The sequence below is a fragment of the Engystomops pustulosus genome, chromosome 1, assembly GCF_040894005.1.
Source record: "Engystomops pustulosus chromosome 1, aEngPut4.maternal, whole genome shotgun sequence".
In the NCBI taxonomy this organism is placed as follows: Eukaryota; Metazoa; Chordata; class Amphibia; order Anura; family Leptodactylidae; genus Engystomops; species Engystomops pustulosus.
Window position 1 is genome coordinate 174,341,540 of NC_092411.1, and position 14,836 is coordinate 174,356,375.

At 43.6% G+C, this 14,836-nt stretch overlaps 1 protein-coding gene across 1 annotated transcript in view; it reads right to left on the reverse strand.

The window, feature by feature from the left end:
- LOC140067260 (beta-1,4-galactosyltransferase 1-like) overlaps positions 1-14,836 on the reverse strand; it is a 94,098-nt gene that overhangs the window by 30,537 nt on the left and 48,725 nt on the right. Inside the window, exons 3-4 of the mRNA XM_072113905.1 lie at positions 3,918-4,105; positions 3,598-3,720 (exon numbers count right to left, since the gene is read on the reverse strand). Of these exons, the coding sequence (XP_071970006.1) occupies positions 3,598-3,720; positions 3,918-4,105 (311 nt within the window). The remainder of the gene's footprint in view (positions 1-3,597; positions 3,721-3,917; positions 4,106-14,836) is intronic.

The window sequence follows — 14,836 nt, forward strand, 5'->3', positions numbered from 1 at the left end:
ATCAATTTCTGACCAGCAGCGACAGGTGTCAGGAGTTACAGCAGCAAAAGGTGTCATCAACTGCAACCAGTATCAGCTACTCAATCAACAGCATCAACAATCTCAGAGTGACCACAATACTGTATCAGTGACTACAGCTTTATCTGAGGTAAATAAACCAAATCTTGCTTCACATCACTGTGTTACTGCATCCACTGCATCTGAGCTCTGGTCACATTATGGATAACAGGTAGGAAAGTTTCCCAGTTACTATCTACCAGAGAGTTACATCTTCAAATTGCCTTGTGTGGAGACAGGACATAAATAAGACTGGCTTGGTGGCAGATTTTAGTATTATAACTTTAGTTTAGAGGAAGAATTGGTGCTTTGCTTCATACCCATATTAGAGCCTTAGCCTCGAATATATATGCCAGAGCTTACTCCTTACTGATACAGTAGCCACATGCAAAGCATGCAGGAAACTTTTGGGATTATAAATCTTAGCAAGCAATCATCTCTGTCTATGGGACCAATTACCGTATTTTCCGGACTATAAGGCCTTCCGTGGAAATCCAAAGTGCGCCTTATAGTCCGGTGCGCCCTATGTATGGCGCTGGGCAGCGGACCATACTTACATAGGTCCCCGCTACCGGAGACAGCAGATCTCCAGCGGGAACTGCAGACCACGCGGCAACTTCTGCCGCGTGGTCTGCAGTTCCCGCTGGAGATCTGCTGTCTCCGGTAGCGGGGACCTATGTAAGTATGGTCCGCTGCCCTCCTCCACCTCCCACTCATCTTCCCCACTCACCTTCCCCGCGTCGCCGCGTCTCTTCTCCGCGTCGCGTCCCCTTTGGGTCTCCGCTCCGCCCCCGGACCTCCGCCACGCCCCCGGACCCCGCGCCTCATAGTCCGATGCGCCTTATATATGGAATTATTACATATATAAGGCGCATCGGACTAATGCGCCTTATAGTCCGGTGCGCCTTATAGGCAGAAAAATACGGTAGAGTTCCCTGTGGGAAAATTTTATGTTTATAGTGTAAAAATCTAAAGGGGTTCAGTTGGCCGGGCACCTATTCCACGACACGGAACCAGATTAATGAATTTTCAGGAACTGGGCAATAAATATTATTTACTGCCAGGACAACTGACAACTAACAGGGTTTTTATATGACCGCTTGAGGGACTGGTCTAAAGAGTTCGCATAAATGTTCATAGACAATCAGAAAGGTCTTCTACTCTATCTCATCATTATATCCTAAGTTTTCAGCTTGGGGAAAGCTACTCAAGATTCAAGATCTCTCCTCTCAAATACTAGATGGCTGGCTACATTTAAGAAAGACTGTCACAAGTGAAGATGGAGGTGTAACCACTTTAGATATATCCACAGGGCAATCTTTGGCTTTGATATTCCCCCCCACCCAGCAGCACCCCATACATTAACGGAGTGCCTGAAATGTGACAAGCCTAAAACTGAGATGGTCAGAGACAGTCACAGAAGGGCAGTGACAGAGACGGTGAAATGACAGAGAATGTCAGTGTCACAGACAGAGATAAATACACTTAATATTTTTTGTCAACCCATTCTATTATGTTATAGATGAGAGCAGTTATTTCCTATCCTAGGCTGGGATCTTTACCTCGTATACAATAAAATACCATCTCACTTGCCAAGCAACTATGTAATCTATCTCATAGAATGCAGCTGTGTCAAACAATGTTATATTAAACCTAAACGAATCTTGGTCTATGTAGACACAATACTCATGGAAAAGATGACAATTACTGCAAGTAATACCTATAGATTATGTGAGTAAATTTACTCAAAACAATATTGAAGTACAAAAAAAAAGAGAGATTATTTTGGATACACAAACTTGGCACCTTAAACCCAGGTTGCCTCAGCGAGATGGTAGAAACCATCTAAATGGTGATATGCTTATTGATATCACATTATCCATATGATCTATTACTTACAGCCATCATGTTTTTTATATATACAAGCGGTCGCCTACATAAGGACACCCGACTTACAGAGGGACCCCTTTGCCCCCTGTGACCTCTGGTGAATCTCTCTGAATGCTTTACTTTAGTACCAGACTGCGGTGATCAGCTGTAAAGTGTCTGTAATGAAGCTTTATTGATAATCCTTGGTCCCATTACAGCAAAAAATTTTGAAACTCCAATTGTCACTGGGGCAAAAAAAAATTGTCTAGAACTACAATTATAAAATATACAGATCCAACTTACATACAAATTCAACTTAAGAACAAACCTATGGAACCTATCTTGTATGTAACCCGGGGACTGCCTGCAGAGTCACCTAATGTAGTCATCATTTCATATATATATATATTGCGTTATGCACAAAATATATTCATAAATATCTGGGAATATCCTTAAATAAGCAGGAGTTGATTGTATATCATACAAAAAGTATTATATTGTGTATATTGTATAAGAAGCAAACCAGTTACTTTATCTGAAGAGTAGACTTAGAAATCCTTATAACCAGTGTATATGGAGCCAGAATATCCTTTCACTGCGAAAATGCAACGTAAACAATTTTGAGCCATTTTGTCTTCCATAAAGAAAACTTTGAGGACGTTCTTCTAATCTCTATATAGAATGGAGTTAAGTGCAAGGACACTGGCTCCATCAGGCAGTGCACTTTGGAAATTACAACCCCAATACTGATATTAGGATAGAGGGACTGTGGTTGTCACCTTGTAATAACTTCAGAGTAATGCCCCCGTTATAAATGTAATCTGAATATAGGCATACAAATTTACACTTCATTGTATAAAAAAGTCATATGACAATGTCATATTGTATATATAAAATGAATATGGTATATAAAAACTTTTTAATCACTTTTATTGTATAAATTTATAATTACCATGAATGAAGGTGGATCTGATCGATGTTAAGTTGGGATGTTTTGAGCGGAGATTACCCCTTCCTCCAAAGAACTACCTCCCAAATGTAAACTCGTTCTGATACTTTTGTCTTTCACAACTAACATGTTTTAAATATACTGGTGTTACATTACATTTTATATGACTGATGACGAGCCAGGTCTAATTCTTGAAATGCGTCTCATACTTACCTTTGTATGTACATTGGTCTATATGCCAAAAAAAAACAACAATGAACAAGTTTATGATTAGGTTGGGGGGGGGGGGGTTAGGCAAATTGTCTTCATATTTTGGAACTTATAAGATTTTCCCATCTTAGTAATAAGTTGTATATAGTGTTGAATGTATTATTGTATGATGCAGTTTAGGTTGAGTTGTTGGTACTGCAGAATACATATTGCTATGAAATCATGTTTTATTTAAATTTTTATAATCTGTGTGTTTTTTGTTTTGTGTGTGAAAAGTAAGATTGTTGGGTTAAATTTGGTATATGACTTCACTTACCCATGCTTTGAAGACACTGATTTCAGTACTGATTTTGTGAATCAACTGTTTAATCACAGTATTTTTATTGGTCAGATATTTGTATATTTATTGACACAAAGAAAACATTTGTTTCCTTGACATTTTATAAAATGGCTTGTGAAACATGGTAAATTTAATAAAATTATAATCATGTGTAAAAAAACAAAAAACAAACCTTTTATAAAGATCATCATCTTCTCCTCCCCAGCCCCAAAACATATTAGAAAAACCATTCACTTTCAAGAACTGCTCCTTTGTAAAAGCCACTACTCCTCCAAACAATGTTGCATATAGTAACCTAAAAGTGTATAATGCATAACAGAACAAGAAAGTTAACTATAATTATTTTAATTTTTCATAATCTAAGCTACATATACAATAACTTCAACCTTTAGAGTTAAAAATATATTCTTATGAATGGACGGACACATGGATATTTTTTGATATTTTTGTTAGAATGTTTATACACTGTGCATAATAATTTACTTTGACTACCTGAAGTTAAACTTGTCTAAAGCATGAGCCATGTGTTTAGGGTTTGTTGAGCATCTATATAAATTTCTCTGATCCATTGGGATAATATCAACATCACTGAAGATAAAGCAGTTATAGTCATATTCCTTTAAGGCTTCTTTGTAACCAATATTCATCAGTTTAGCTCGGTTGAATTGTAAATTTCCATGCTGTAAAGAAAAAAAAAATGAAATAAATGATACAAAATGGTGTTGCTTTTATCAACACAACTAGAGATGAGTGAATTGATTTGTTGGCTAGTAGGTTCACTGTATTTATAAGACATCAAATCTGAAAGAACTTTATACCTCAGCAGTTCCTCTTCTTCCCAAAGCTCCGTCTTCTTCTGTTTAGAGTGGGCAAAAGCATGTCTATGTTCTCTGCCTGTGCACAACCTATGATGCTGTTTCACTGCGTGTGACATCATAGTGTGCATGCGGGCAGCATGCATAGATGTGCCTCTGCCTGCTCTGCCAGGAAGCTGTGAACAAAAGAATATGGAGCCATGCGGACAAGAAGCCGGAGGTAAGTATAGAGTTTATTATTTTTAAGGAGGCTCTGCTGTGGACATTTCATTAATATGTAGACTTGTTCACTGCTCCCTTAATTCTCACATAAGCCTCAGGGCAAATCAGTAAGTAACGGTATGTGCTAGTATCTCATTATTCATTGCATCTAGCCATTCTCATCCCCATTCAGATCCCTGGCTTGTAGTGTCACTACATTTATACCCTAAATCCCTAATACTTCATAACCCTATAGGTATTTCACTCAGACATGAGTTCTTCAGGGGTTAAAGTAGGTCTACAGATTTAGTTTCAAACAAACTTATCAACACTTGGCCGCATGGTGCAAGCGTGCCCCTGGCATTAAATTATAGCCTTTGCCCGCCCCCAGCTCGCCCATATTTATAGTGCTCAATGCACTTCTGGGTAATGCCCACAAAGCCATATCCACCCAATCCGCACTGAACATCAGTCCATCATGTGACCACAGAATATCACATGACATTGTCACATGATCAGGAGGGAGGGGCGGAGGCAATGGTCCCAGTGAGCCAGCAGTCAAAGCCACACTCACTGGTAGGCGGACTTAACTTTCGGGCTTCCAATGGAGGTAAAGCATTAAAGGAAACCTACCACTTTTTAAAGTTTACAGCAGAAGCTGCTTAGGCGCTGCGCGCGAACGTCTCCGGCAGTTCTGATGTAGGCGTGCGCACTTTAAAAAGTGTTAAAACCGTGATACAGCGGTTAATAACACTAACAAAAGTAAGCATCGGCACCAGCTCACCCTGAGCTGGTGCTCGGTACTTACAGCTTACACCTACAGCGTACTTACAGCTTACACCTTTGAAATGGTAGGTTTCCTTTAACCCATCACTATGGGAACAGTGACGCTTCCGCCACCTTTACTACAGATGTTGACTACCAGAACAATTGTAGGTAGACAACCTATATGATTCACAAGGTGCACTCATATCCAACCCCAGAATATACATTACCCCAAGCAGGTATCCACATCTAATGAATATATCATAACTCCAATAGGCATTCATATGAACAATATACACCTATAAAGATGAAGTAAAAGTCCACAATACAATTTTATTACCTAAGACAAAGTGTCACATGCGATAGGCACCTGTATTAGCCAGAAACATCCTGCGTAGGAGAATGATGATCATTCCCACTATTGTTCTATGAAGCATGCATAGGAGACAATATCATTAATGCCATTTGGTTTTCCCAAATCCAGATTGAAAGTCCACTGAGCCTCTTTTTTACGGATCAGTTTGTCCTTTGTCCTTGAAAAGTCAGGCATTTTGAATTACCCTGATGATTCTGCCAAATATGTTTGGCAATAGAGGTGTCATTTTCATCTTTGATATCTTTCATATGTTCGTTATACGTGTCTTAAATTTTCTAAAGGTTTTCCCCACATAATCCATCGGACACGAACATGTTGCCAGATAAACCACCCCAACCGAGGAGCAGTTGATAAAATCTCGGATTGCATATTCCTTTCCAGTATGAGCACTTTTAATAGCTTTAGATTGTCTCATATGTCTACATGCTGAACAGTAACCACATTTGAACGAGCCATTTGGTTTCCGTTCCAGCCATGTTGCATCTGATTTTGTTGGTGCCAGGAAGCTATGGACCAGCAAATCCCTCAAATTTCATAGCATGTGCATTGGATAATTATATATACTTGCTATTTAGTTTACACACTGTGACAACAAATGAGGAAGAGAGCAGGGGGAGGGGAAAAGAACCAGGCATCCAGTGTATTAGTTGTTGCATTTTCCCTTTCCATAAACAGACATTACATTGGCGTGAGGCAAGGGGTGTATGGTGAGGGCTCACAGGCTAAGCTCTCTCCATACAGGCCAGCATATTGCAAAAAATACCCACCATTAACACTCACGATCGGCACTGGCGCAGATCGCAGCTAGGAGATGTGACCGAATATGGATAGAGATCTGTTAAGGAGGTCGCACTGGTTTCGGACGCCATCTTGACTACTGTCCGCCATCTTAGATATAGTGGCCACCTTGGGGGGGGGTGTATGCTGCCCTTTTAGAAGCTATAGAGTTAAATGTTTTAATTCAGCTATTTTTCTCAAACTGTTGTTTGCTTTTTCACAATATCCTTGGCATTTCTTACCGTCCTTCGGGCCTCTGTATTCTTGTTATTTTGGTTATGAAGAAGCTTCTAGGAGCCATTGTGTAGATAAGCATGGCTGTAAACAAGGCCTAGTCATTTTTCCCAGAATGTGCTGGTAAAAATACATAATGGCCAATAGAATCTAATTCCCTTATCAACACCCCAAATGCTGATTTCTATGTGCTAAAATACAGCTGTATCTGTTTGAAATAAACATTTTGACTTGAGTGCATGGGAAGACCGACTGTGTCTTGCATTTACTCTGTCAGCTCGCTGCCGGCAGCTATCTCCTCCTCCCTCAAAGGGTTAATTAGGACTCACCTTACAAAAGTCAAGAGGGCTGTTGGGGCCCTGCATAAAAATCCCTAACAGTATTTGGCGTCCTTTTCTGGGTGGGCTTAGGGGTAAGCAACAACAACACCAAGACAGCCTCCGTGAAGGGTCCCCGCCGGCTTGGTGAACAGAACTGACCAGAGAGCTCTCAGGGTAAGCTGTTTTTTTGTCTACCTTGATATGTCACTTCTGGTTCACTAGTTGGACGGACCGGGTAAGACTGTCTCTGTGTTATGTATTTGCCACTGTTGTTCACTGTAACCTAAGCTCATAGTTTTTGGCAAAGAACCACTTTGTAAGGTGATGGACAGAGACTGGACAGAGACGGATGGTCAGACAGTCTGTGTTGTTAGCTGAAGAGTGGGAGATATTCTGTTGTGATTGTCAGATTATCATAGTGTCTATAGTACTGTTTGACTGGTGCCAATAGGGTTACCCATAGAGGTATAGAGCTCAATTTGTGCACGTGCAGCGGAGACCCGCTCTGATCAAGTGTGTGTTTAGCTTTCTTTTTTTTGGGAGTCTGAACAGCCTCGTGGGACTGTAAGAACTAGTAGTGACTTAGTAAAGAGTCGGTAAGAGAGTGGACTTGGTGTAGAGTCGGTGAATGAGTAGTGACAGGTCAGAGTTGACTTGGTGTAGAGTCCTCTGTGGAAGTCTGGTTTCTTTGGGGTCAGTAAATCGAGGTGTTGGCATTCGCTGTGTCTGTGGGGACAAGTTTGGTTGTGTTGCAGTAGTAGGCATTTATGATGAGTTGTGAATTGGAATTGAGCCAAGTGCATTGCAGACAAAAAGATGTAGGTAGACAGAAGATTGGCTTGATGTAAGTAGACAAAAGGTTGTTGAGTTAAGTAGGACTGATGGAAAAGTGCAAGTTGACATGATCGGACATAAGGTAGTTTTGTGTTTTAAGTAATATTGAAGGTTTGAAGGTTTTGGGATGTGTCAGATGATCTGATGATTGTACAAGTGAGAAAACTTTGCAAACAGACACTTATAGCCTCTGCCTTTGACGGACGGACCAGGACAGAGGGGCAGGAATCCTTCAGAGTGCCCAATGAAGAAAGAGACAGTCGATAAGGGGCATTTCAAAGTTTTTGATGTGGAAAGAATTTGAGAAAAAGAGATTTTATTATATTTTCCTTGGAGTGAAAAATGGCCCCTGTAATCCAGACTCCACCCCTGTATCTGGTGGTTAGAGAAGATGACACGCCCTACCATTCTTCAGTGGCGGCCATCTTAAGTCAGTTTATTTTTTCAGTGGCGGCCATTTTAAGTTATATTCCCTTCAAATCCCTGAAAGTTGATTGCTGTTGGCAGCCATAAAAGCTGTTGTGGGGTTTTGTAGGATAACAGCTGACCATGCTTGGGGCGTCCTGCCCCCCTGCTAGGGGTCTTGGAGTGAGGGATGCTGTTTGTTTGAGTATTATTAAAATTTATTGATCCCGACAATTAGAGAAAAATTACTATAAAAAGTGTTACAATGTCTCTGGTACCTGCTTTCTGGCATTTAAGGGGTTAACAAAAGGGTGGGGGCTGTTGGAGCAGAATTTTGTTTTGTGAAGAACTGACATGTCTAAGGCTTTGCCTGAATGCTGTGTCTGTCTTATCTACGAGAGAGATGATAGTGACCTTGATGTTCACGGAAAACTGAATTTCTCCATATTGAGTTGCTTGGAATCTGTGTTCTGTTATCTTGTGTTTCACAGGCTAGTAAATTGTTTTTCAATTGGGAGGGGCAGATCGCTGTGTTTAGAGTTCTCCTTGACAATCTAAAAAAGACTTGAAGGAATTTATTTGATTGTGGAACAGGGATACAGTATGATGTGATGTCCTCCTGTGTACACCCATGAACAGACTAAGCAAGAATGAGCCCCCCAACTGTATTACAGAGCCTATGACTGACTTTTGTTCCTTTTTGATTAAAAACCATCTTAAGTGTACCTGGATTTTATTGAGACGTTGGAGTCTGGCCAGAACTTTATAGGTAGCATAGAACACTGGGCTGGAGATGTGGTGGAGGGACTCTGACACATTGACGTACAGAGGGAATAGAGGATGTTTCACAGACCACGCCGAAGTGAGATTGACAACATCTCCGAAAGTCTCAACCGACCAACCCAAGTGGGCGTTGCGGGGAGGCAACATTACTGTAGTGAGTGGCGGAGACGGCCCCAACAGGGCAGGACAAGGGGTGGTTACGGACAAGGATGTTAGCGAGAACAGTCCCCCTTCTGAACGGCCCCCCCCAAATAGAGTTAGTGCCTTTCATTGTAGAACTGATGTGTGACTCTGCCCTGCTAGTCCGATGATGATTTTAGCCCATTCCCGGTCAAGAAAAGACTCAGAAAGAACAGCCGGATACATGTAGCATGGTCCATGATTTCTAAGCTGCTAGTGAGTGTACTGAAGCCCAGTGGTCCCTAGCCCAAACTGGCAGCAGTCCCTGAGAGTGACATATTATTCACTGTTATTGATTTGGCAAATGTTTTCCTCTCTGTGCCCCTGCATGAAGATTGCCAGTACCTATTTGCCTTTACCAGTTCAGTATTCCAGTACACCTGGTGCAGATTCCCACAAGGGGGGTAAAACTCACCCAGCCAATACCCCACGGCCCTACAAGGAGTAGACTGGCAGACTAGCCCCTTACTGGATGTTCTCCTTTTCAGTATGCGGAGAACCTACTGTTTTTGTTTGCCAGGATGCATTTATTGACCTTATGTGTTTTCTGTTCCAGAAGGGTTGCAAAGTTCCCAGAGACAAACTCCGGTACTGCCAGGAGAAGGTGGTCTTCCTAGGCCACTGCTTCTCAGCCACAGGCAGATACCTGACAGAGGAAAGAAAGCTGGCAGTCCAGAATGTGCCCCTGCCCCGAGGCCCTAAGCCTCTTCACATGTTTTTAGGACTGGCCTGCAAGCCTGGGATAAGGTCTGCTGCCTCCAGCCCAATGCTGCCCCTTTCTGACTGAATTGCCTCTTCCCCATTTGCCCTTAGTCAGGAGGCAATTGATGCATTCCATAGCCCTAAGCTGGCAAATCCTGTCTGCCCCGGCCCTAGGCACATGCCACTGAACCAGACCTTTTATTTTATTTTGCACGGAGTATCTAGGAGACAGGTGTCCTAGCCCAGGAACGCGGTGGCCTCCCCAGTGGCCCACTATTAGGCCCGGTTCGACTCAGACGTGAGGGGAGCCCCGCATGTGTCAGTAGCTGCAGCCATCAATCTGCTCAGCAAGGCCAGTGAGCTGATCCTAGACCCTAGATCACTCAGTTACTGTGCAAACCCCACATACCTTGCACAGTGTCCTCACCCAAGTACAGCCCAAGCATCTGAGCAAAGGCCAGACAGCTCAGACTCCAGTGCGCACTCCTGATGCCCCAGCATACACTGATAAGGTGCACAGCTCTGAATCCTTCATTCTATCGCCAGTCTTCCAGGATTCAGAGAGGGGGGAGAGAAGGGTGATTAACCCAGATGTTGAGTTTTTTTCTCACAGATGGCTCCAGGTCTGAAGGAGAAGACAGACGGTTCTACACTGGATACACAGTGGTCAGTGGCGCACATGAGGTAGTACAAGCAGAACCACTCCCTCCACACAGGTCAGCGCAGGAGGTGAAGTGACGGCACTCAGGGAAGCACTACAGCTGGTGAAAGGTAAAAGGGCAAACATCTATACTCAAGGTATAGTCCTGGGGTCTAAACACGACTATGAACCCTTATGGAAGGCTAGAGATTTCCTCACCTCTGCAGGGACCCCCGTTAAGCATGGCACGCTGGTTAAAGAGCTCATGGATGCTCTCCTACTTCCACAAGAGGTGAGGATAGTAAAACTAAAAGCATACACAATTTGGTAACTCCAAAAGCCAAGGGCAAGTATGTGGCTGACGGGATGGCGAAGGCAGCTGCACAGATGGAGCCCAGAGACTGTCCTGAAGTCTCAGCGGTGAGTTCTGAGCTAAAAGTTTGATCCACAGGTGTTCCAGTCCCTGGTGGCCCGAGAGTCATCAGAAGTGAAGGAAGAGTGGAGGAAAGCTGGAGCCCAGATGCCGATGGGACCTGGATTCTGGGAGAGAGGGTGTGCCTGGCCAGAGCCCTGCACCCGACAGTAAGTCAAGTAGCCCACGGACACACACACACATCCAAAATGGCCATGCTAGTGCTCATAAACCACCAGTGGTTTGCCCCGGGCGTTACTTCCCCCGTCACTAGACTAGTGAAAGCCTTTATAGTCTGTGCCCGCCACAAACCGGGTAAGGTGGTAAAGACCCCATAGAAGGTGACACCCAAGCTGCTGTATCCCTTCCAGAGACTGCAGATGGATTTTATCCAGCTACCAAAAAGTGGTACGTAGGAGTACGCGCCTGTGTGCATTGATCTCTTTCCAGGGTGGCCAGAAGCTTCTCCCATGACCAAGGCTACTGCCAGAGCTGAGGCAAAGAAGTTGGTGAGTGTGTTTGAGATACAAGTTGGTGGTGTGTTTGAGATACTTTAAACAGCACTCTTAAGTTAGAGATCCAGAAGGCCATGGAAGAAACAGGGAAACCATGGCGCGAGTGCTTTCCTGCTGACCATCATTCAGTTAGGACCACACCCACCAGAAAGATGGGATTGTCCCCCTTTGAAGTACTTTTTGGCTGTGCACCCAGGCTAGGCCCCTACTTCCCACAGACCCTATAACTGATGGCAGGAAACCAGGTGGAACATGTGACACAGTTGAGCCAGGCCTTGGAAAAGGTCGGCAAAAGTGTTTCTGATTCCTTTTTCAGATGCAGACAGAGACCTCAGGACACATAACCTGAAGCCTGGAGACTACGTGGTGGTAAAGAGACACACCAGAGAGAGAGTCTGGAGCCTCGCTACGATGGTCCTTTCCAAGTCCTGCTGACCAGTGCCACGTCTGTGAAGCTAGAGGGAAGTCAGCACGCTTCCACGCTTTCTATTACAAATCTATTCTTCTTGCTAGCTGGTCTCTTCTGACTGACTGTATGCTCAGGGACACCCCAACCATGACTATCACTGTATCTATAGGGCTGACCAGGATGCCCCCAGGGTAGGAGACTTGGTGCAACAAGACAATGACCTTCTTTAACATTGACAGCACAGGTAACCCTGTATTAGCAGTGTCTGATGTGTACAGGATTTGTGGGGATAGGAGAGTCAGGTCAGGCCTAGAGGCTGGGAAGGTGAGTGTACGGTGATAACACTTGTGTATTCCTTCCTCGTGATCCCCAGGGATAAGGTTGATGAGACACATAAGAAAAGGTAGAGAATCCCAAAGGATTCTGAAGGTCTGAGAGAGAAGCACCTAGATGACAACGTTTACATGGATACAGTGGGAGCACCAAGGGGGGGGTCCCAGATGAGTACAAGGCCCACAATCAGATATGGACAGGTCTTCCCCAGATCATTATTCCCCATGACATATCATTATTCCCCAGAGAGCTATGAGCAAAGATGTTGGTTGGGTAACTGTTTTTGTTGTAATCAACAGAGATTTGTGAATTATATCCGAGATGCTTCCCAGAACCGCACGGCTTTGGACATGACCCTTGCTGAGAAGGGAGGAGTCTGAAAGATGGTGGGAGCGGCTTCTCGCATATACATCCCAGATGACATCGCCCCCTATGGATCCATTACCCATGCACTTGAAGAGATTAACCCCTTAACGCTCTGCGCCGTAGCTCTACGGCGCAGAGGTATAAGGGATGTATGAAGAGGGCTCACGGGCTGAGTCCTCTTCATACAGAGGTGGGGGTTTTTGCATTTTGCACAAAACCCCCACCGCTAATAACCGCGGCTATTAACCCTCTAAACGCCGCCGGCAAAGTCGCCGGCGGCGTTTAAAAGACGGCGGCGCGCGGACGCCGCCATCTTTTTTTCGATCGCCACGCCCCCGAACGTCATCGGGGGGCGGCGATCGGTTACCATGGTAGCCTCGGGTCTTCTTTTGACACGAGGCTACATGGTTTATGCAGGTTCGTTACAATGAGCCAGTGGCTCATTGTAATGTATGACCTGCAAAAATGCCATATATTGCAATACTGTAGTATTGCAGTATATGGTAGGAGCGATCTGATCATCTAGGGTTAATGTACCCTAGATGGTCTAAAAAATAGTGAAAAAAAAAAAAGAAAAAAAAAAGTTTAAAAAATAAAAAAAATTAATAAAATATTAAAAGTTCAAATCACCCCCCTTTCCCTAGAACGGATATAAAACATAACAAACAGTAAAAATCACAGACATATTAGGTATCGACGCGTCCCAAAATGCCCGATCTATCAAAATATAAAAACGGTTACGGCCGGTGGTGACCTCCGAGGCGGGAAATGGCGCCCAAATGTCCGAAATGCGACTTTTACACCTTTTTACATAACATAAAAAATGAAATAAAAAATGATCAAAATGTCCCACAGACCTCAAAATGGTAGCAATAAAAACGTCGCCTCATTTCGCAAAAAATGACCCCTCACACATCTCCGTGCGCCAAAGTATGAAAAAGTTATTAGCGTCAGAAGATGGCAAAAATTTTTTTTTCTTTTTTGTACACATTCGTTTAATTTTTGAAAATGTATTAAAACACAATAAAACCTATATAAATTTGGTATCACCGCGATCACACTGAACCAAAGAATAAAGTAGGCGTGTTATTTGGAGCGAAGAGTGAAAGTCGTAAAAACTGAGCCCACAAGAACGTGACGCATGTGCGTTTTTTTTTCAATTTTTCCACATTTGGAATTTATTTTCAGCTTCGCAGTACACGGCATGTTAAAATAAATAACATTACGGGAAAGTAAAATTTGTTACGCACAAAATAAGCCCTCACACAGGTCTGTACACGTAAAAATGAAAAAGTTATGGATTTTTGAAGTTGGAGAGCGAGAAATTAGCCGAAAAACCCTCCGTCCTTAAGGGGTTAAAGGACTGTCCAGGAAACTCAAGAGAAACTCTGGGGTGGACACTTTGTCCTTCACTTTGTGGTTGGGGGATTGGAAGGGTTTCCTTTAAGTGGGGGTGATATTGGGGATTGTGATTTTGCTCTTGTCACTTATTGCATGTTGTGTGGCCCCCCTCATCAAGTCCACCATGTCCCAGATGGCCGTCCAAGCGGTAAGAACCACGACAGGAGAAGTGCCCGGAGCGGAGGATGATGCTGCCTGTTTACAAACCTATGGACTATGGGAACTAGGTGATGTGATTTGAGTGTGCGGGCCTGTAACCCCTGAGTGACTGGCCTCCAGGGGATCTGGTGAAGAGTTAACAAGTCCAGCAGGTACGGGCTTAGCCTACCTGTGGGTACCTGGAGCTTGAGGAGGTCGCTCAGGATGGAGTTACAGGCCAGCAAAGCTCAAAGGGGGGAATTGTTAAGGAGGTCGCACTGGTTTCGGACGCCATCTTGACTACTGTCCGCCATCTTAGATACAGCGGCCACCTTAGGGGGGGGGGGGGGGTATGCTGCCCTTTTAGAAGCTATAGAGTTAAATGTTTTAATTCAGCTATTTTTCTCATCTAAACTGTTGTTTGCTTTTTCACAATATTCTTGGCATTTCTTACCGTCCTTCGGGCCTCTGTATTCTTGTTATTTTGGTTATGAAGAAGCTTCTAGGAGCCATTGTGTAGATAAGCATGGCTGTAAACAAGGCCTAGTCATTTTTCCCAGAATGTGCTGGTAAAAATACATAATGGCCAATAGAATCTAATTCCCTTATCAACACCCCAAATGCTGATTTCTATGTGCTAAAATACAGCTGTATCTGTTTGAAATAAACAGTTTGACTTGAGTGCATGGGAAGACCGACTGTGTCTTGCATTTACTCTGTCAGCTCGCTGCCGGCAGCTATCTCATCCTCCCTCAAAGGGTTAATTAGGACTCACCTTACAAAAGTCAAGAGGGCTGTTGGGGCC